Raw genomic sequence first — 23653 nt, 5'->3', positions numbered from 1 at the left:
GAGACAAATTTGTTGAGGATCAGACGTGTCGATGAGGCCTTCACAGGGCTGATGAGGCTGGCCCTTCAGGGATGCGTCATGGATGGGTCCAGGCGCAGGTCCACCTTCTGATCTGGATACGGCCTGGATCCGGCTGACTTCAGTAAACTTTAGAATGAACAGAAAGACATACATTAGCATAGAGGCCATTTTTCTTATTAAATAATGAGTACATCAGGTGTTATAGGAAAGTGTCCCCGGTTCCGGCTGGCCTATGCAGCCTAATAATCATTTAACTGATTTGAATAATAGAAATGTATAATGTTCTATATGAATGCCAGGTTAAAGAGATGCGTTTTTCTAGATTTAAACTGACAGAGTGTGTCTGCTTCCCGGACAATCACTTAGAGTTTTGCTATAAAACTGACATGCAAGTTAAGCTTTTTTTGTGGAAGTATCAATTTATTATTGAATATGCAATTAAAATTATTGACCAAATCTGAAAAACAAACAAAATGTGTAGTATTTGCAAACTGAATTATAGTAATAGTAATAAAAGAGTAATTTGGACCAATATTATCAACATTAAGGCATTCAAATAAAACATTATTATTAAAAGTAAAATATTACTGTAATGTTGATATAGTGTCTTTAACATTAAAACTCACAAACCCACAAAGCTGCTCATTAATCTCCTGACTGGCAGCGCTGATGATCGCCTCGTTTAGATGTTAACTTGCACACAATAAAATGAAAGATGACATGCATGGTGGTAGGGTAGGCTATCATGTAAGTTTAAAAAAAATTAAGTTTTAAATATTGGCGATCATTCGTTCAACTACGGGTATACTTTTCTTCTCAAAACTGGCGCCTGTCCATTTATTTCTCCTTTCCTTAGTCGATGTTTATAAAGATTGAAAGTCATACATTTACTTAAAAAAAAAAGGCTATATCAAGCTCTTGAAAGCCTTTTTTTTTGGCAGAAACGGTGGTTCGAGACATTACAGAAGACACACGCAGACTGTGCTGGAACTTACCTCAGTCACTTCTTCAGACGAGTATTTCTAAAACTACGCCAGCAGACTTTTCACTCACAACTCACTAGCTAGCCTAACGTAGCCTACATTAGAGACTCATTTCCCGCTGATTTTACGTGCGAGCCCTGTGAGGGAAACTGCGCGTAGGGATTTCATACAAAGTGCTTTTCTCACTTTTAAATACGCAACGTCCACAATGAATAGGCCTACGATAATTACATGATGAATTTAGAATTAAAATGTTCAAAAAGGCTGCTGATATAGCTGGTTTAATTTCAACTAAGGATTTAACGATGCAGCATTTTGTCAAAAATTCTAACTGGCTAGCTGTGGCTAATTAATGTTTCACAGAATAAATACGTTACCCCTCACACTTCCATATCAAAGACTGTATGTTGAACAGTGAAATTAGCTTGCTGCTACCACCACAACTTATTAAAAATATAGGTAAACATTCATATTAACTTACCATAAAACACTGCCTGCTCCGAGTCGAGTGGTGTGCTCCTCGAGTCAGAAGTGAAGAAGAATCCAGAAAGTTCCGCAAAGAATGAAAAAGGTAACCAGTTGCTGGGTTAAAATAACCCAACCAGCGGTTCATTTGTGAATGACCCCCTTACAACTCATTTGACCCAGCATACGCAACCCAATAATGTGTTTACAGTACCCCAAACAACCCAACTTTTTGACCCAGCACAATCAACCCAACAATTTGTTTACAGAAACAACCCAGCATTTTTTTGAGTGTACTTAATTAAAATTTTGACACCATGAACGTTCTGACAGGATAATATCAATCAATAAGCTTAAAAGAAATCTCTTTGACCTTATTTACCAATAGGTAGGCTACTTGTTAGGGAGAGTCCAAACCTTCTTCCATGAAATATTTTCCACTAATGCGTTCCATTTTGTAACAACATGAGAAGTGGAAACAGAATCATTGAGAAAAAGAAAACGAATACCTCTATTATTTTTTAATGTAGATTTAAAACATATCCTGCCTACATGCGTGTCAGCTGGGTCTGGGAGAGGAATTTCAGAACTTGTCAAAAAACTATTTTGGCCCTTAAATAGCATAATGACACCATTAGGGATAGCACCAAATACAGTGGCAAACTGTTTTGGAGTAACGGGAATATTATAGTGAGAGAGAAATTCTTGATAAGTAAATAAGTAACCATCCTGATTAAAGGGATAGTTCACTTTGAAATTAATTTTGGTATGTTTTAGCTTACCTCAAGGGCATCCAAGATGTAGGTGTCTTTTTTTCCGCAGTAGTTTCAATTTTGATATTTTTAGGTCAAACCGTTCTTGTCTGTCAGTCATATAATGCAGGTCTATGGTCACTGTCTCAAAGAGCATGCACAGAGTCCAAATTAAAACAATTCCCTGTCGTCCAAATTAAACAATTCCCCATCGTAAGTACACATTGATGGCCTAAGACACGAAACGAGCGGTTTGTGTGAGAAAACGAACAGTATTTATATCGTTTTTACCACTTACGCAGCCATGTCGAAGTGATCTGATCTGACGTGTACGCAGACTGGTGCATAGATATATACACACTCGGTGCATGCTCTTTGAGACAGTGACCATCGACCTGCATTATATGACTGACAGACAAGAACGATTTGACCTAAAAATATCAAAATTGAAACTACTGCGGAAAAAAAGACACCTACATCTTGGATGCCCTTGAGGTAAGCTAAAACATACCAAAAATTTATTTCAAAGTGAACTATCCCTTTAAAGGTGAACTATGCAGGTTTTTTACCTTAACTGAACAGCTTCGGAGTCATTGGAATGGTTATATTACTTTTTTCGGGTTGAATGGTGGTCGTCTCTCACCCCCCTATTGCCTGTGAGCGGAAAAAACACCCTTGCAACTTTGAGCCGGCAAGCCGCCGGTGTTGTGCCGAATTTCGACCCCCGCCAAATTATTACCCCCCTAGTATTGGTAGGTTTAGGATTAGTTGTGGGGGAGGGGTTAGGATTAGGGGTGGGGTTAGGATTAGGCAATCAGGTACTGACTTCAACGAGGGGGGTAATAATTTGGCAGGGGGTCGAAATTCGGCACAACACCGGCCGCAGCGTCAGAAGGTATCGCGTGATATCAGGTCTCGCGATGTAACGAATTGCTTTACGGCAAAGAAATTCTGTCATTATTGCGCTCCCTCACGCTGTTCGAACCCGAATGAAGAAGACATTTTAAAGAATGTCCCATCTGCTTTGATGTCGTTGATCTACTAGCCTCTGGTATCTGAGAGTCGCCAACGAGTTTTTCGACAGTGTTGTCAAATATATATTCCGAAGCTGTAGGGGGAGCTCTAGAGAGAAACCTGCGAGCAAAAAGCGAGAATACAGCGAAGAAATTCCCGAAACTGCATAGCCCTGCTTTAAATAATTGGCTAACCCGATTGATCCCACTCTTAAACCAGTTTTCGAAAAATAAGGACTTATGTTTATAACAAATATTCGTATTATTCCAAATGAAGTAATTGGTTGGAGACAAATTGTGTTTGAAAATCATAGACCATGCCAATCGTGCTTGTTTGTGGAAATTAGAGAGAGCAACAGGGATCTTCTCAATGCTGAAGTTACACATCAATAGAAAATTCAAACCTCCCAACTGAGAAAAGACATATTCCGGTATAATATTCCAAATACTGAATGGATTTCTGAAGTAATTCCTCAACCAGTTGATTTTAAAAGTATTATTTAACGTTGCAAAATCAACTAAATTGAGACCACCGTTACTGAAGCTGTTGGACAAAACAGATTTTTTTATATAATGCGTCTTATTTTTCCATACAAAATTACATAGTAGTTGATCAATCTTTTTACACATTACTCTATCAAGGTCTAATGAGATGGCTGCATATGTCAGATGTGAGATGCCTTCTGCCTTGGAGAGAAGAATCCTACCTTTCAAAGATAATTCTCTCTGAAGCCACTGATTAAATCTTTTTTTAGCTTTCTCTATGATGGGCAAAAAGTTTAAAATACATCTAAGTTTTGAGTTTTTGGAGATTACTATTCCAAGGTAGGTTATTGTCTCTTTGACTTGGATATTACATATGCTGGAAACAGAGAATTCTTTGATTGGCATTAATTCACATTTGAGCACATTGAGATGAAGCCCAGAAGCATCGGAGAATGTTTTAACAGTATCAAGAGCCAAGGGAATCTGGTTTGAATTTTTTAAGGAAGAGGGTGGTATCATCAGCCAATTGACTGATGATGAACTCCTTTCCCATGATACCGACTCCTTGCAAGGCACTATTCTTAATGTGATTGGCTAATAGTCAATATAAACAAGTATGGCGAAATGGGGCAACCCTGACGTATTCCCCGCTGCAATTCGAATCTTGGAGAGGTACCGTGTTTAAGCTTAATGGAAGAATTCCCATTGACATATATTTTAACTGCTCTAATGAACAGGTTCCCAAAACCAAATTTTTCTAAAGTTTTGAATATAAAACCATGTTCAATAGAATCGAAGGCTTTATAAAAGTCCAGAAAAAGCATATAACTATCATCCCTCACTAACTCTGAATAGTCTAACAGGTCAAGAACCAGCCGGATATTGTTTGACATGTGTCTGTTCTTTAGAAAGCCTGATTGCGTTTCATCTATAATGTCCTCTAAAATAGTTTTGAAAAGTTTTGCAAAAATTGTAGCAAAGATTTTATAATCACAATTTAAAAGACTAATCGGACGCCAATTATCAATTAATAATAAGTATTTTTTAGGCTTGGCGATAAGAGTTATTAAACTTTGTGTTAAGGTAGAGGGAAGAGATCCCACACTAAAACTTTCATAAATTACTTCTAGTTCTAATATAAAAAGGTGCCAAATCTTTTGCAAATCTTTGATAAAATTCTGAAGTGAGGCCATCTACACCTGGCGATTTATTAACCTTTACGTTTTTGATAGATTCGAGGACCTCAACTAATGTGATGGGGCGATCACAAAAATCTTTATCTACAGTCTATGGTTTTAATCAATGTTGATGGCTGGAGTGACGTCATCTCATCTGCTCTATGCTTCCCCCATTGGGCGAATCTGGAACTGCATGTTGCCTTCATGAAGAACCGCTGCTAGACACTCTTGAACAAATTACCTTTAGTTTTACAGCAATCTTGTGTTCAGGACAGGTTCATCTTTTTCTTTTTTTTTTTTCTTTTTTTTCTTTTTTAGTAGGGTAATAAGAGCATAAACAAAATAATGCTGTTTTAATAATTATACAGGCCCTATTTTATTTTTATGAAATTAAATTAGAGATAATAACCCAATAAACCTGATGGCCTAATTTTTTTTTTTACCACTATTAATTAGCGTGGTTTGCATCACGTGACAGTAAGCATAGGCTCCAGGTTTTATTATTTTTATTCCTCCAAAAGTAGGCTAAATGTTATCACACGTCAAGTGATAAAAAAATACTGCCACTTCCACATTCCTAGAAATGAACACAGTGAACTATTTGTTTGCTTCTTTTTCTTAGAATAGTAATAAGATAAGATAATGCAAATGACAGCTCACCTCTACCAATCAGCGTCCAGAAGAGAGACTTCCTGAAGAGAAGCAAGACTGAACAAGTGAAACTAAAACAAGATGGAATTATTTTGTCATGGAATTTCTTTCAGCTCACGATGGAAACTCCATTTAAATCACAATGATTAGGAAATTTAGGAGTTTTATATGTGTTTATAGGCTATAAATCCCTATAGGATCAATGTTATTTCATCTGTAGGCCTACATGTAGGCTACATTAGATTTTGACAGTAGAAACCATTTTGAGGTTAAATGATCTAATTTTGTGTCTCTGGAAAAATTAACGATCCACGACATTGTATTTGGCAAATATCAAAGTTTGTGTATATTTGTTAATGATGGATGTTTTTAGATTTGTGGAGTAAAAAATATTGTTTTTATTTTGAAGTAAAAAATATGTTTTTTTAAGTAAAATGTAGATGTTATAAAGCATTATTCTTTTTCAGGGGTTATTCCAATAATTCCATGAGTTTGATGTACATTTCAGATATATTTGTGATTCATTATTTGAGTTAAATCATTCAGTTTGAATTCATAATCTTGCAATATGACATATCTTCAATTAAAAAATATGCAATATGTAAATATTCATATATAGGCTAAGTCATAGAATACATAAGTTTTAGAATAATATTTATGGTATTCTGCATGCTTTGTCATTGGTTATTCAAATATTCAACTAAATTGTCTGAACGCATTTTAAAATAGCACAGTTCATTCAGTATGACACTTTAAAAAACATATTAATAAGAATATTAAAAGTCATATTCTGTAAAAGTTCAGCTGTCTCGATAATTAGATTAGTGATGCATTAAAGTATCTACATGATAAACTTATAGGCTATCTAAATATGTTACAATTTAAAATAGGCTGAATAAACATTGTTCTTAAACTTACCCATCTTCCCCATTTATAGTCTTTATAAGGTCATGTTATCGTGTTATTGTGGTTCAGTGATGGTTTCTAAAAACAAGTAGCCTATAGGCTATAGGTTATACAGATTCATTAGAACTTACAGTCTCTGTTATCGTTCTCACAATGTACACAGTGTACAGTAGGCTAGGCTACTGCTTATGTAAGTGCATAAGGTGGTCATTTGATCAGTTCAATGGGACAGCCTTCATCTGATGAAGAACAGGTAGATGCAATGTAAAAACACGGAAACATGCAAATACCACGTCGACGGGAATTGTTGGTGACGTTGTTTACACGTCATGTCAGCTATTTAAGCGCAAAGGCTTCTAACAATAATTCAGAGAAGTGATATCACTGCAGTCAGCCGCTTCTGAAGGAACGAGCGCTTGATCATTCATCCAGTCTGAGTCTTTGAACACACTGCCGAAAACCAACTCACGGTCTGAAATGGCAAAGAAAGGTAAATCAATATGTTTCAAACAAGCATTATATTTAAAAATACCTATGATTACAACTTGAAACGTAACGAGTTTCACTTCTTGCCCATACAGAGCAAGCCGCTGTTGTCGAGTGCGCGCAGCAGTTGCGCAAAATTGGAGATCTCTTGGATTGGAAATACAAGTTACTGGAGCTCATAATCGCTCTCCAGAGAATGCAGAACGACGGGAAAAGCTGAAAAAGAAGGAACCCGAACCAACGTACACCTGACATCTGAAGAGGATTCAATTCTGAAGACGAGGTGCGTCGTCTTCCAAAAACCACAACAACAAAAAGTTGAACAGGAATGGATTTCCGGGACGAAGACATGGAGAGGATGTCCCGCGAGGACATCGACACACTGTGGACCATTTCTGTGCTATTCTGAGACCATATCTTGCCTGTTTCTCTGAGGGGATTTGAACTGGAGGAGTTTTCATTCGGGTCGAATCGCAGAGCTCGTTTACAACTGGACTTCTTTTCTTAACAATTCTGAATTTAGTAAACAATAGGCTACACAGTAGAGATAGTGCGAACTGGAGGTCCTGATTTACAGCCTTGTACTTAGGCCTAGTCTAATGATAATAAAGCCTATTTCATACTGAGGGGAACTGACTTTCGAGACTAGAAAAAAAATATTAAAAAATAACTTGCTTGATATATCGAATGCAGTAATTGTTTTAAGTGTCCAAATATTTGTTAGGAAGCACTGTATATTTTATTCTGAGGACCTGCAATTGTGTTTGGCTTATTCTTTTGCGAATAATTCCCAGTATGATACACACGTTCAGGAATTTTTAAAGCACTTATTTGTAAATGTAGCCTTCGGGTTGTCTTGTGAAACATTGGTATTTAGCTAATATCTAACTTTTTGGACAAAACTATATATTTTTTATTGATATAGGCTATTTGTAATATGTAAATCTATAATTGACAGGTAACATGACGTTACTTATCATGTGATTGCGTGACAATCGACTTAAACAACTTCCTGTAAGCAAATGAAATGTTTACTTTCTGTTTCTGACTGTTTTCTGAAACTGATTAAATATAACAACGACTACAAAATAAACTGCTTGCATGTGTGTGATTGGTTCCTCAAATTTATTTATTTATTTATTTTCTCAGGAAAATGTATAGGCCTATTTAACGAGGTGGTGATTTTGAATGAAATTTTAGTGCTGCCAAATAGATTAATCACGATTAATTGCATCTAACATAGAGATTGTGTGTTTACATAATATATGTGTATATATTAGCCTACATTATATAGACTATGTCTGCGTGTGTGCATGTCTGTGTAGCCTATGCCAGGTGTTCCCAAACTTTTCCATGACAAGGCCCCCCAAATACCACTACGTTCTGGCCAAGGCCCCCTTTTTGCAGGATGTGTTATTGAACCCATCGACAATATACGGCAAATGTAGAAATAAATAAATAAAACATCTAGGTGAACATCAGATTATGTGAAGATGGTGTTTGATACCAGCCAATCAGAAAGATTATAGAGATGCACCGATTACAATTTTCTATGCCGATTCCGATTTGTCATTGAGTTTGACCAGTCGATACAGATTTTAGCCAATACCGATTTCATTTTTTTCTAACCACTTTACTGCACACACAAATATTTATTTTCGATATATATTTATTTGATAAATCATCACTTTTACCCAAACTGATGAATAAAAACAAGTTCAAATAGGTACATTTTCTTTTATATTTTTGAGTCTTCATTTTCTTTTCTGACATAGCCTACTCCAGTTCTTGTTCAAACACACTCTACATGCAAATTATGTGCATTTTAGGTACTTTTTGTGTGAAATCATATTTATTTTGACCCTCAAAAGTGTGCTTTCACTTTAATTGAGCGTGAGCAGCGCAGCAAAAATAGACACGGAGCCGAAACCCTCAGCTTGCGGTCTGAAATGGCCGTAATTCACAAGGTTTCCTACATGTGTTCCGTGTGCACGTGATGTTGCGCGATGTTAATCATGCGGCGCCCGAGTCCATTTGACCGGCATAAAATCGACATAGACTGAAAATCACGTGAAAATAGGCCAATTCCGGTCACCAGCCGATCAATCATCATCTCTAAAAGATTAGCATTACAATTTTAATGTTCAGATAGGCTATGCAACAAATTATTATAATGCTATTTCATAATACTCATATTAACAAATATTTTTACGTTTTTTAAATAAAAAAAATGTCGCTATTTTTTTTATTTTTTTTTACTTGCTGCGCCCCCCTGGCGGCCCCCACTTTGAAAACCCCCGGGCCTATACTACACATAGTGTTTAAATTCAAAATGTATTTATATACAGTACACACACACACACACACACACACACACACACACACACACACACACACATATAATATATATAAATATATATATATACACAAACACAAATATTATGTAAACAAACTTATGTTAGATGCGATTAATCGATTTGACAGCATAGAAATGTATACGACGTAAACTGCAAGCTCCAACCCTCAACTACAGTCTCTGGAGCATAGCCTACAGCAAATCTTACAAAAACATACAAATGAGATCGTAGAGATTCATATAAATAGCCACCAATTCGCCAAAATGTACAACTTACCAACTGACATGAGATTGTTTTGGCGACTTGTATGAGCCATTTAAAAGTGAATCAAAAATATACAGAGCAACCAGTGAGTAAAGTCTGCTCACGAACACTCGACTCTTATGAGCCGGCCATTTATTGTGAATCAAGAACATACAGCAAAACCCATCAGATCGGTTTCTGAATCAACATTAATTTACTGAACTGGTTGAACTTGTTCAATCTTATCTGAACTGCATTATGCGTTTGGAGGAAAAACCTCACTGCGGTGCTTTACCTTCTAGTGCAATCATTCATGAGGTTATGTGTGCTCTGGTATGTATCATCATGGCTTGGTAATCCCCTGTACATGTTCAGGGCATTCGACATGCAACAAACCAGATCTGACTGCATCATTACACCAGAACCATACAGTCACAGCACTAAAACCAAGTGCAATGTACATAACTTAAAGAACGAGGACAGCTAATATTCATATCCCTTTCAGGCACTTAAAGATATTCCTTTATTATATGATAAAAAGCAGATGTACAAATCAGGGCATCCATTTCACACCATCTCTATTTTTTACAGCTCATTACGTATTTTTTTACTAACAGAAAATAAACATGTCAAACACCTGCTTCTTTCACTGGAAGGGCATATCCCTACCCCGTTCATTACCAGTCCTCTTTCAGGACAGAAGACAACCAAAGACATGACAATTGACTCCGGCAAATATTGTGCTAACAGCTAAAGGAAGGAACAAAATAAAAATGATTAAAAACATAGTATAAAAATTGGAAATATAGCAAGAGGAGATATTATGACATGAATGAAACCATACATATGAGACGAGACGGCTACATCAATGCAGTGATCACTATGGACAGGCCTCGGGAATGAAAGCCTTCCTTGATGTCGGGGCTCTGCTAGTGTTTGACTGGCATTCGCATGAAATGGATGAAAGTTATGAGGCAACTTAAACCCAGATGTTTGACTTGGGATCTACGTGAGCTCAATGCTTCCTTGACCTGTTTGTGGTGCATTACAGTACAAAACCCATCGTAAGATTGAATTAATATAGCTGTGAATCTTGGGCTGAATAGATGAACTGGATTTCCTGATCAGCTAAACAAAAAGGCTGTGAGTAAAAGAACAATCACTATCAGGTTTTAGTCACTTTATACACAGGCTGATGAGAATCGCCAGCAAATTGTCTTTGAATTTAAACCAATATAATTAGCACACATTTGAACATTTTATTCTTCGAGCATTCAGAAAGAGTGGATTTCTGGAAAGAAGACTTGCAAGGAAGAAGGGTCATATTATCTTTAAAGCACCGGAGAAAAACTGATGCTTGCATTTCAGTCTTTTTAAATGTGAAATGGTTTATTTTCTGTTAATTCAAGACCCAATTCAGGTGTCAGAAGCTCACGGAACATTTCCTGCTGAATATGGAAAAGCAACTGAAACCATGACAAGGATCATCAAGCCCGTGTATTCGGAAGTTGTGGCTCCTTATTCAAAGATACATGGAGATTGAGATTACTGTAGAATTATACCAGGATCTGAATTAGGATTAGAGTCACGGCCTAGTTTAGTACAGGGAAACAGACCCTTTACAAAACACCTCCTTCAATGGCGCTCACTTTTGTTCTTACATGAACTTTATGATCTAAGTGCATGAACTACAAGAAGCCTCACAGTGAATTGCAATCATGTAGCAACTATTGGCCATTAGACGTAGACAGGGCAACACCTTTGTGAAGGTCAGAGTCAGATCTGTGACAATGAGAAAAAGCCGTCCCTTTCCAAGTGTCATCATCATCATCTCCTTCAAAAATTGTATTTCCATCATTACCATCACCAATATCAGTCCGAATCAACCAAGCTTGGGGCCAGTGGTCTGAGTCCAATGCCATGAGCACAAAGTTGAGTCCCTTTCTCTCTACTCTGGAGGTTCATTTGGTGAAAGCGGCCACCACCGCCCACAGCAGCTCGTTGGCGCCCGACTTGGCAGCCTCGGCCTCCGGCTCGAGATCCAGGAGCAGACGCACCCTCTTCATGGCCAGATCGTACTGGTCGTCCAGCAGAGGAGCGAAGGCGTTCTCTAGGACATCAGAGGAATGTGCCAGGAACAGCAGAGCCAGCAGACGCTTATCCATCCGTTGGGGCTCGTTGACCCATTTCTCTAGGACGGCCTCCTGGACTTTGCGCACCAGCCGCTGTTTGATGTTGTTGTTGGTGAGCGGGTGGGTGGTCATGTCGAAAAGCAGGAAGTTTTGCTTCTCCGTGGTGAGGACGCCCTTCTCCACCAAGTTCTTAGCCAAACGCTCTCGGACATTTCGCAACTGGTAGTGCAGCTTCAGCGGGTTCCAAGTTTCACCTAAAGAATGTAAAAAGGGCCTTTGAAATTGACTAGAATTGGAATGATCCATTTCTAGTACTTTTTGATGTTTGTAGCATATTTGAATCAACAAAGCTTAAAATCAACATGACATCTAAAATACCCAACTATACTAAAATAGCCCACTATATCAAAATAACTCTTTCATTTTGGATGGTGCCACAAATTCCTCTTATTTTTCCAACACCTCCAACCATTGGGCTTCGTTCTGTTATGCAACACCCACTTTTGATTATCCAATTAATTCCCAGCAGATAAAATCAAGTGCCGCCTTTAGGGATGCTTATAATTAACCGGGTTAACCGAAATAAATTTATTTTTTGATAAATACTATTGGTTAAACGGTTTAAACGCAATTCATCAAGATATTTGAAAACATTTTCTGCATGGTTAAAAAAAAAAATTCTACACATATAAAATTTAGCTTTTGAGAGAATAAAAAACGGCAATTTTTTTATTACATTAATGCAAAAAATACCGGTACTATATTTTGTACTGTTTACAAATATTAAAAACACTATAAACATACATATAGGCTATTTTAGTTTCCCTCACTCCATATTAAATCCTTTAAATTTAACGGTATATAGAACAGAACAAAAATGAACTATAAAAGTAGCTATAAACATCCAGCCAAAATGTATTAATTAAAAGCAAAACAATAACCGGCGTTGGGCTCATATAGCCTGCACAAATCCAGATGTTTCCATATTCATAATGTATTTGGATGCTAAACTATTCTTTATTTTGAGCTGACGTGTTGTGTGTGTGCACGTGAGGTCACTTGCGAAATCACTTGAATGGTTTCAACAATTCAAGCGGAAACAACTTAAAAAACTCCCATTATGGTAATGCAGATAAGAGTAAGACATCATTAGAAACGGTTTACATTTATTTCTGTACACTTACAATAAAAACAAAACATTGTGCTTTTGTAAATTAAAGAAAACAAACAGGATGCGCTTTGTGCCTATCATATAGGCTCCTACTTGTCACAGTTTTCTCATTTTATTTTGTTAATCTGTTAATATTTAAGTGAAATCTATTTTGCGTATTTATTCCTATTATAAATATGCTTTTATTCTGTTTTTCTCTGTTCACAGAAGCGCTGCAGGTGCATGATGTGACGACGAATCCTCATGTTCTGTTGTTTATTCTGCTATTTGCGCATGTAAAACTAATCCCTGGAAAACAAATTGTGTTATTTTTAAATGGGTCACACACACTTAACCATTCTAATTACATTTAATTCTAATTTAACAAACTTATCGGTTAACGGGTTTCGGTTGTCGGTTAGGAAAAAAACAACTAAATGAATATCCCTAACCGCACTTTTTTATTTTATTTTGTATGAAATGAATCAGATCACAGAAGTAAAATTGTTTGCAATGTTTCACACTGACTTTAAGGCAAAACAATATATATATTTTTTTTAATTATGCCATCATTTACATGTCGTTCCAAAAGTTTATGAAGAATTTTTCAACTTTTTGGATTAAACAACTAAAGTCAGAGGGGATTGAAACAACACTGAATCCCACTGACTTTCATTTTATGAAAAATAAATAAAAATCCCAATGAAACATTATTAAAATACCTTTGTGTTTCACAGAAGAAAGCAAGTCATACAGGTTTGGAACTGTGTAATTTACCCCTAAAAATAAGTAACTTTACGTCAAATATATTCACAACTCACCACTTAACAACTCAACCCAGCTCTGGACTGTCTCTGGAGGTTGAGTCTCTTTAATATGTTTCAATGCCTCATCCAGCAACATGTCTCCAGTGGGGGCATCAGATTTACACAAAACCTGATGAACAATCAAGTATAAAGAGTCAAGATGAAGTGTAAACAGCAAAAAATAAACAAATAAATATATTCACACACACACCTTTCTGGACAGAAGGCTTTTCCTCCTCATTCCAGATGCCTCCAGTTGCAGGCGTCCTCTTATGGCCAGCTCGATCAGCATACACCCTCTCAGACCAGATGATATGCAATCATTCCAGAATGACGTGTAACCCTAAGCAAGACAGAAGTTATTCAGTTATTATTCGAAGAACAACATCGGCAGATATCACATGAAAATACATAAATGATCCGGACGGCATTAGTTTTATATGACATCAACAAGAATTGCCTATCATGTTGCAACTGTTCTGTGCAGGGGTAACGTTAGTTATAAAGAGTTACATAACTCACATTTACGACAGAACACTTAGAGGCCTATGCTTTCTTGCTATATTTTACTCGAAATGCACGACTGGGACCCTCCTATCAGGCTAAATGTTGAAGGTCTCCAAACAGCTGTTTCTTAAGACACTTAATCTGTGTCGTTTAACGGGATTTATCTAGTCCTCATCTTAACTAGCCGCTTCCTGGCGACCATTTGACTAACAAAGACACATATGTCACGTCGAACCTCTCGATCCTTCAGTCCGAGCAGTAACACCTCTTCCATCAAGGTCAGCCGTGTTTCTTTGGAGTCTCCCTTGTCTTCTTCCTCCTCCTCTCCGCGGCGGGACTCGTCCTCATCCTCTCCGGGGATTTTCTCCTTATCCGCGGCGGCGGCGTTACGCGAGGCCTCGGTCCGTCTCTGCACCAGGCCCGAGCTTCTCTGCGTTAGCGAAGTCATTGTTTTGCAGAAGCCTAAAAACACCAGTGTGTTTAACAGTCTTTTAATTATACATCCGACAGGTAATGTCTATATTCACGCTGTTCCGTGCCCCTATAACTGTTTCATTAATATACTTTCTGTTGACGTGGATGTTTACATGCATCCGGGACGTTCCACCTCTTCCACTCTTATTTCCTTATTCAATATGGCGGACGTTGATGACGTAATGACGCATGTAATGTGACGTCTGCGTGAACGTTGCGCGCTGATCCTATTTCTGTGGGTGACAAATTCATATTTATAGATGACACTTTTGTATCATTATCATTATAAAATAGTTTTCTCTGTGTTGTGACAAAATAAATTAAACAGTGTTCCGACTATCATTGAACCCATTTTTGTATTGCCGCCCCTGTAAATAAAAATAGGCGTATAGAAATCAATGAAATCTTAGTTTTAAGTCACGAATTCAGATAAACACTGAATGTTCCCTTAACGTTAACATAACTCTCGGTTATTTTTGGGAAACAAAATAATTACGTTCTAGGAATGTTAGTTAGGCCTATACAACCTTAAATAATCATGTTAGGCTTCATTTTCATAACCATAATTTAACGTTGAAAGTTGCATGTGTTTCTTTCTTTTTGTGTGACAACCTAATACACATGATCATTTTAGGCTACACAACTATGATCAGATAAATAAGTAAATCAAACTTTATTTTATTTTATTCATTTATATATTCCAGAATGGAACCAGGATTGAGCAAACAAATAAATCTTTATTGGTAACCAGGAAAGGTAATTCAAAACGTCTGGGGAGCCTTATGAAATTTTTAAAGGCCCACTGAAGTGCTTGACACCAGCAGCATTATTCAATGTGTTGACCTAATTACTGAAACAGGAAGACAAGGCGGGACATATCGAACAGCTCCTCCCCTTTTTTTAAATAACCAATAGTGTTTTGTTTATCACAGACTTCATTCACCCCAATGGAAAGCATATTTACACTGTCTGAATCGTTTCCTATCCCCTATAGTGCATATGTGCCATTCACTGGAAAACAATAAATGTGTGATGCAGCTTCAGGTCTATTTATAATGTAGGGGGCGGGGCGCTTTAGATTTTAGAGAGCATTTGATTTGACAGAATGTCTGATGAGAAGCTGAAGTGCAGAGTGATGTCATCGAAATCATTGCTCCATTGGCGGAAGTGAGAGACTGTAAGTTTTGAACACTTATATCTCCTAAATGTGAATTTTGTCATTGTTTTGGAGCACACTAGCTTGTAGATAACAGTAAGACTTACATATTCATACTAAAAGCCAAAACAAACTTAAATTTTGATTTCATGGGGACTTTAACAAATATAATGCTTACAACACTGCTAATATCATTAGCTAGTTTGTTTAATTAGATTTAATTTTGTTCTGTGTAGGATTATGGGTTTATATGGGTGGTTATTTGAATAAATGAGAATACACGTGTATATGATTACATACATGCATGTATCTGAATACATATGTAGGCTACTATTACTTTGATTATTTTGTTTCTAATGCTTGTCTTTATTTGGGAGCAATGTATCCGATGTACTCTGGACCTGTCTGTCTTGTATATCTATCTTGTATATTAATCCTCTTACTTATGCTTACTAATGTTGGTGTCTTGTAAGTCCATGCGGGCTGGGCGTATCCGCATGACACAATAATAAAGCTTCATTCATTCATTCATTCATTCATTCATTCATTCATTCATTCATTCATTCATTCATTCATTCATTCATTCATTCATTCATTCATTCATTCATTCATTCATTCATTCATTCATTCATTCATTCATTCATTCATTCATTCATTCATTCATTCATTCATTCATTCATTCATTCATTCATTCATATCATTACAAAAACATATTTGTTAGATGTGAATCGAACTTCAATAGTCAAATCATTCTATTCAAATCTATCATCAGTTTTCTTTAATATGTCAATATTTTATAGTTAGATATAAAACCCATGAAATATAATTACGATGTTAGCAATTATCCTCTATACTTATTTCTTTGTTAATATATAGGCTAGAACATCATCAGGTACCTGATGTGTTGTACCTGTTGTGGGCGTGTCTAAGTGTTAGAGGGCGGGGATTCCGGTGGCGGGTGAGCGCCTGATTGGTGCTCCTGCACCCACGTCACATCAAATAAATAAAGAGGAGCGAGCCAGACGTACATTAGTGGCCCTTTAGATGTGTAGTTCATTCTCTTTAGTGTTTAATAGGCTAGGCTATCATTTAGAAGATAACGGCGCTGTTACATTTGCTTCCTGACATGATGGGAGATCCACAGAACAGTAAGTTGTCATTCAAAAGTTCAACTTAATTATAGGCCAGCGTAAGATGAGATGCGTATTTGTATTTTGAAATGTCACCACAATTAAAAGGTTAGAAATACAAATAATGTAGGCTTATACTTGTTATTAAAGGAAATGAGCTGACTTCATCCTGCGTGGGTTGTGGGCATCAGATCCAGGATCGCTTCATCCTGCGGGTTTCTCCTGATCTGGAGTGGCACGCGCAGTGTCTGAGGTGCGCGGAGTGCCATCAGTGTCTGGACGAGTCCCGCACCTGCTTCATCAGAGACGGGAAAACCTTCTGTAAAGACCACAGGTACAGCAAACATAAGCTTTGCTCATCACAACTTGGCCTATTATTGCAGCTTTTGTCCCACTTGTCTATAACTATAGCCTAACATTTAAATTAATCAGTTGATACAATGCACGTGTACGTATGTACATCTATGTAAAAAAAAATACCTGGCCGTAGCACTTTAAATAAAATAAAAAATAAAAATTAGGCTATATGATCAATAAGTTATGACAACATACTGTATATTGATATGTTTTTTTTTTAGGTTTTTTTTTTTACATTGCTTTAACGAAAAAGGTTTAGCAATGTTCTATATAAAAAAGTATATATATATATATATAGGATTCAACTCATTTTTAAAGTCAGTTTGATGTAATTTAAGTTGAAATGACTTAAACATCCGAGTTGATTGAACTTAAAATTTAAGGCAGCAACTTTTTTTTACAGTAAACATGTTGACCCTTCTCTTACCCTTACCCTTAAACCTACCCATATACCATCAAACCTACCCGCACTCGTATCCCACCTCAATAGCAGCAAAAGCGTTTTGTAATAGGCTACATGAACACAAAACATGCAAAACATGACAAGTACATTGTCTTACAATAAAAATAAATAAAAATTAAGTATAAAGACATGCACCTAATATAAAGTATGACCCAGTTTTCTAACTAAATAAGGTACAATTAATTGAAAGGACTTAAAAAAAAAAAAAAAAACTTTTACAACTTAAAAAAAAAAGTGTTGGAAGAAAAATTCCAAAACATGTAAATATTTCATTCAGCAATTTTGATAGGATTACATATACATACATTTGTGAAATATATATACAATGTATAATAAAGTGCTATTTTATATGATAAATCCCCCCCCTATATTCTCTGTCAGATTATGCAGCAGTAAATGTGCAAGATGCTGCAAAGCCTTCGTCAGAGAGGAGTATGTCATGCGAACACGAGTGAATATTTATCACATCCAGTGTTTTCGATGCGAGAGCTGCAGTCGTCCGTTACTCCCTGGAGATGAGTATGTTCTGCGGGACGGTCAACTGCTCTGTACAGACCATCATGAGTGTTTTTACAAATTAAAGTGTGCATCAAATAACCAACAGAAGGAGACTGCTGATCCATCCGGTAAGTCTACAAGCTTCTCAATCCCAGCCAGCATTTAAATGTTTATTCACATGTGAATCTATATCATACCTCGAGGTTGAATCACTGTTGAATTTCGTTTTGCAAATTGAATCAATGTTGATCCCAGCTGTCAAAAATATTTTGCATTCCAATTTAAGGAATAGTTCACCAGATATGAAAATTCTGTCATCATTTACTCATCCATATGTTGTTCCAAATCTGTATGAGTTTCCTTCTTCTGTTGAACACAAAAGAAGATATTTTGAAGAATGTCTGTAACCAAACAGTTTGCAGTAGCCATTGACTTCCATAGTATTTTTTTTTTCCTACTATGAAAGTCAACGGCTGCAGTCAACTAATGACATTCTTCAAAATATCTTCCTTTGTGTTCAGCAGAATAAAGAAATTCATGCAGGTTTGAAACAACTTGAAGGTGAGTAAATTATGACAGAATTTTCATTTTTAAGTGAACTATTCCTTTAATGAAACATTCCATTTTACAATTTTATAAACATTTTGGGAATGCTAATTTTGAAAGTTCTAAAAACATTCTGAAACAACATTTAAAAAATGCTAGAACTAAAACGCTTAGGAAAAAAAAACTTTCATTATTGATGTAAAAATAATATTTTTGAGCTAACGTTTTGAGAACTTCATTAAAGACCAGATAACTTTGAACGAACATTTTATTAATGTTACTGGAAGAACGTAACTTTGTGAGAACCTTTCTAGAAAGTTTCCTGTTGGCTGCATAGACTACTGTGACGTTGTTTCAATGTCTTAATTTTATAATAAATTGATTTATAATTTTTTTGTTAACCTTTTTACAGCCATTTAGCATTAGATGTTATTGAAACAACAACTGACATTATGTCAACCACATTTCAACATTGAAGGGTTTGCTGTTTGTAAACGAGTGATGTTGGTAAAACGTCTCCTTGTATATGTGTCTATCACAGAGGGCATGAGATCCTCAGCGTCCTGGTCCTCGAGGTCAGAGAGAGCCACTCGCGTGAGGACGGTTCTCAGCGAGTCCCAGCTCCGCATGCTCCAGACGTGTTACAGTGCCAATCCCAGACCCGACGCCCTCATGAAAGAGCAGCTCGTGGAAATGACGGGCCTCAGTCCTCGGGTCATTCGCGTCTGGTTCCAGAACAAGAGATGCAAAGATAAGAAAATAAGTGTGATGATGAGACACACACAGACGCAGCTCGAGGGCTGTCTGGCGAGTGAGCAGGTACAGGACTTACACATAGCAAGCCCAGTTATAGGATTTTTTTACAGGAAAAAAAGGATTTAAACATTTTTTTTTTATTTCTCAATGTGTCTTGAGCAAGAAAAAGAAACTGTTTAGGATTGTTTATTGCACCAAAGGTAATTTGAAAGGCAATATTAAATATATGTACAGCTGAAGTCACAAGTTTACTCTTGCAGAATGTTAATCATTTTCAGATAAGAGGGATTTCTCAATAGTGTGTTGTTACCTGGATGATCGAAAGCTGATGTTCAAGGCAACACACTACATTCACTTTTGGATGATTGGTGGAAATGGTTGTTATTTTGATTAAAGATCGTAATTTTTTAGTACTGGGGTCTCATGAGCAACCATCAAGTAAAAAAAACAAAAAAAAACAGGCGTGGATCTTCCAGGTAACGACACGCAGTGTTAACTTTTGAACAGGGTCACTTTGTGGGGAAAAAAACATATTTTTATGATTTCAGGTGGAGCCGAGGAAACGAGGAGTAATATCGTGAAATATTACTACAATTTAAAATAGCGGTTTTCAGTTTTAATATATTTTAAAACATAATTTACACATTACAATCACATTACTCTATAGTCTTCAGAAATCATTCTGATACGATGATATGATGCTCAACAAACATTTACTATGGTATTATCAATGCTGAAATTTGGTTGTGCTGCTTAATATTTTTGTGGAAACTGTAATACACTACCAAAAGTGTAAGTAAAAAAAAAAAAAAAAAAAAAAAAAAAAATTTTTTTAATATATATATATATATATACATATATTTAAGAAAGCTATTTTAAATTGTAATAAAATTTCACAATGTTACTGTTTTTACTGTATTTTTCATCAAATAAATGTGAGCAGGAGAGACTTCTTTCAAAAAACATTAAAAATCTTAATTATTCCAAAGTGCATTTTTTTTCCAAATATTGTTTTTTTTTACTGGAATCAAGAGCGAGGAGAGATCCTGTAACAAGGAACTCCCCTAAAGTCTACCAATGCCTATGGCTTAGACAGTTTGCAGGATAAAACTGAAGTGGTGTTTGTTGTTTGGTCTTGATGAAAGGTTTCAGAGGATCTAATGCTGGCCAGTCCCAAGAGTCAGGACAGTGACATGAGGATAAGCCCCCCATGGAAACTACTGACCGACTTTATTCTGCAAAAGAATGCTGAACACAGATCATACCAGCACTTGGTAAATATCAGGATACACAAAAGATTACTTACTAACATTGCGTAATGGATACATCATTTTTGCACTATTGTTCATTTGTTTGGATTTGGTTTTCAGCTTTCTTTATCAAAGGAAGGCCCTTGTTCTGCTGGAGGTGAAGTTGTGTCAATATCGGCTCACTATCCAGACACACCCAACAGCCTGACAACAAGTGCCACGGACATCAGCGAGTAAACACAGTACTCCTGCAATACCGGAGGCTGCAGTTTCAGGACCAACAGGAATATAGTATTGACTAAACAGCCAATGATTGACAGTTAACTGTGAAAACGATGAAGGACTTCTTTATATACAGTACCATTCACAAGTTTGGGGTTGGTAAGGCTTTTGAAAAGTCACCAAGCTACATTTATTTGACCAAAAATACAGTATATATATATACACTCACCTAAAGGATTATTAGGAACACCTGTTCAATTTCTCATTAATGCAATTATCTAATCAACCAATCACATGGCAGTTGCTTCAATGCATTTAGGGGTGTGGTCCTGGTCAAGACAATCTCCTGAACTCCAAACTGAATGTCAGAATGGGAAAGAAAGGTGATTTAAGCAATTTTGAGCGTGGCATGGTTGTTGGTGCCAGACGGGCCGGTCTGAGTATTTCACACTCTGCTCAGTTACTGGGATTTTCACGCACAACCATTTCTAGGGTTTACAAAGAATGGTGTGAAAAGGGAAAAACCTCCAGTATGCGGCAGTCCTGTGGGCGAAAATGCCTTGTTGATGCTAGATGTCAGAGGAGAATGGGCCGACTGATTCAAGCTGATAGAAGAGCAACTTTGACTGAAATAACCACTCGTTACAACCGAGGTATGCAGCAAAGCATTTGTGAAGCCACAACACTGAGGCGGATGGGCTACAACAGCAGGAGACCCCACCGGGTACAATGCACTCATCTCCACTACAAATAGGAAAAAGAGGCTACAATTTGCACGAGCTCACCAAAATTGGACAGTTGAAGACTGGAAAAATGTTGCCTGGTCTGATGAGTCTCGATTTCTGTTGAGACATTCAGATGGTAGAGTCAGAATTTGGCGTAAACAGAATGAGAACATGGATCCATCATGCCTTGTTACCACTGTGCAGGCTGCTGGTGGTGGTGTAATGGTGTGGGGGATGTTTAGTGCCAATTGGGCATCGTTTAAATGCCACGGCCTACCTGAGCATTGTTTCTGACCATGTCCATCCCTTCATGACCACCATGTATCCATCCTCTGATGGCTACTTCCAGCAGGATAATGAACCATGTCACAAAGCTCGAATCATTTCAAATTGGTTTCTTGAACATGACAATGAGTTCACTGTACTAAAATGGCCCCCACAGTCACCAGATCTCAACCCAATAGAGCATCTTTGGGATGTGGTGGAACGGGAGCTTCGTGCCCTGGATGTGCATCCCACAAATCTCCATCAACTGCAAGATGCTATCCTATCAATATGGGCCAACATTTCTAAAGAATGCTTTCAGCACCTTGTTGAATCAATGCCACGTAGAATTAAGGCAGTTCTGAAGGCGAAAGGGGGTCAAACACAGTATTAGTATGGTGTTCCTAATAATCCTTTAGGTGAGTGTATATATGAATTTTCTTCTTGAATGATCATTTTTATCGAGCTCGTATATTTAAGTTCAGTAAGTTCACTTAAATAGCAATGAAAATGAAATTACTGAACTTAAATATACAAGCTTGATAAAAATGATCATTCAAGAAGAAAATTTCTTTTGCATCTGAACTCTTCATATATATATACAGTATATATATACACTGTATTATTTGTATTACTGTATGTATTATATTTTCCATTGCAATATATTTTAAAATGTAATTAATTCCTTTGATTAAATCATTACTCCATACCTTCAGTAATCATTCTAATATGATGTAATGGCTCAAGAAACAATATTATTATTATCAATGCTGAAAAAAGTTGTGCTGTTTCATATTTTTGTGCAAATCATGATACTTTTTTTCATTACTTTTTTAAATCAATAGACAGGTCAAAGTGTTTATTTAAAATAGAAATGTATTTGAACAATTAATGTTTTAATTTAATATTAAACGTTATAAATGTGTTTACTGTATATTTTGACCAATGGAATGCATCCTTGCTGAATACAATAATAAAAGTATTCCATTTCTTTAAAATAAAAATATTATTGATCCAAAACTTGTGAACGTTAGTAGAAGCACACAAGTCTTGTATGTTCAATTCAATTATTGTGTTTAAAGCTCAGAATCTCAGGATTTTCATGCCAGGACAGAATGTGACAAAGTATTAGTGCTCTGGTTATTATTATTTTCCAATGTATTAGATATGTGGTTTTATGAACCTGTGTGTCTCTTTTTGTGTTTCTAACTTAGAAATTAAACTATGAATTGTCCAAATTCATGTGTTTTATATTTTATTATGTAGAATTACTGTATTTATTTATTGAAATCTAATGTAATAATATTGTAAACCCACCTGCTGTTCAGCTGTCATGGTGGCCTAATAGACATCTTGCAATATGTATATATATATATATACTGTATATATATTGCAAGATGTCTATAATTATCAGGTACTTTTTCAAAATTTTTGTTTCTCTGACCAAAATTTAATCTAAATAATGTCAGACCACGACGGTCAGTCCATTGTCAGAGAGAGAGACATTCATTTCTGAAAACCAATCAGGTATTAAGAAACTGTAAGCAAAAAATTTAAACTGGCTGAAATCTGAATGCCTTGTTGGTCTAAAAGTCCCAAAGATGTTTTGTTCTTGAGTAAGGGAGGTTTCCATATTTAGGACTGTTCCTCTTTGCTGTGTGGGTTCATTTGAAGGA

General features: G+C 36.5%; 3 protein-coding genes across 3 annotated transcripts; 2 read left to right on the top strand and 1 right to left on the bottom strand.

Moving 5' to 3' along the window:
• Positions 1–5499: 5499 nt before the first annotated feature.
• On the top strand, positions 5500–8052 carry pmaip1 (phorbol-12-myristate-13-acetate-induced protein 1). Its single transcript, XM_082157735.1, has 2 exons — positions 5500–6945; positions 7037–8052. The coding sequence occupies exons 1-2, from the start codon at positions 6933–6935 to the stop codon at positions 7159–7161; spliced, it is 138 nt and encodes a 45-aa protein (XP_082013861.1). The 5' UTR covers positions 5500–6932; the 3' UTR covers positions 7162–8052.
• Positions 8053–10030: 1978 nt separating this feature from the next.
• On the bottom strand, positions 10031–14754 carry golph3b (golgi phosphoprotein 3b). Its single transcript, XM_082158505.1, has 4 exons — positions 14372–14754; positions 13841–13972; positions 13645–13759; positions 10031–11927 (listed from the first exon to the last, which is right to left on the bottom strand). The coding sequence occupies exons 1-4, from the start codon at positions 14582–14584 to the stop codon at positions 11503–11505; spliced, it is 885 nt and encodes a 294-aa protein (XP_082014631.1). The 5' UTR covers positions 14585–14754; the 3' UTR covers positions 10031–11502.
• A 159-nt stretch (positions 14755–14913) lies between these two features.
• Positions 14914–22484, top strand: isl1b (ISL LIM homeobox 1b). The gene is made up of 6 exons (XM_082158504.1): positions 14914–16914; positions 17047–17230; positions 18098–18342; positions 19302–19579; positions 20662–20790; positions 20887–22484. Exons 1-6 carry the CDS (start codon positions 16893–16895, stop codon positions 21001–21003), a joined length of 975 nt encoding a protein of 324 aa, XP_082014630.1. The 5' UTR covers positions 14914–16892; the 3' UTR covers positions 21004–22484.
• Positions 22485–23653: the final 1169 nt, after the last annotated feature.

Source organism: Leuciscus leuciscus (genome assembly GCF_965113295.1).
Source record: "Leuciscus leuciscus genome assembly, chromosome: 24".
NCBI lineage: Eukaryota > Metazoa > Chordata > Actinopteri > Cypriniformes > Leuciscidae > Leuciscus > Leuciscus leuciscus.
Note: the sequence above shows the minus strand (reverse complement) of the source record. Positions and strands in the feature narration are given on the sequence as shown.

Coding starts and splice junctions, on each gene's coding strand:
- golph3b (XM_082158505.1), bottom strand. CDS start 14,584: ATGACTTCGCTAACGCAGAGAAGCTCGGGCCTGGTGCAGAGACGGACC. Junction 13,973..14,371: donor TCGGACTGAAGGATCGAGAG/GTTCGACGTGAC, acceptor TGTCTTGCTTAG/GGTTACACGTCATTCTGGAA. Junction 11,928..13,644: donor CTGGGTTGAGTTGTTAAGTG/GTGAGTTGTGAA, acceptor TACATTCTTTAG/GTGAAACTTGGAACCCGCTG.
- isl1b (XM_082158504.1), top strand. CDS start 16,893: ATGATGGGAGATCCACAGAACA. Junction 17,231..18,097: donor ACCTTCTGTAAAGACCACAG/GTACAGCAAACA, acceptor ATTCTCTGTCAG/ATTATGCAGCAGTAAATGTG. Junction 19,580..20,661: donor GCTGTCTGGCGAGTGAGCAG/GTACAGGACTTA, acceptor TCTTGATGAAAG/GTTTCAGAGGATCTAATGCT.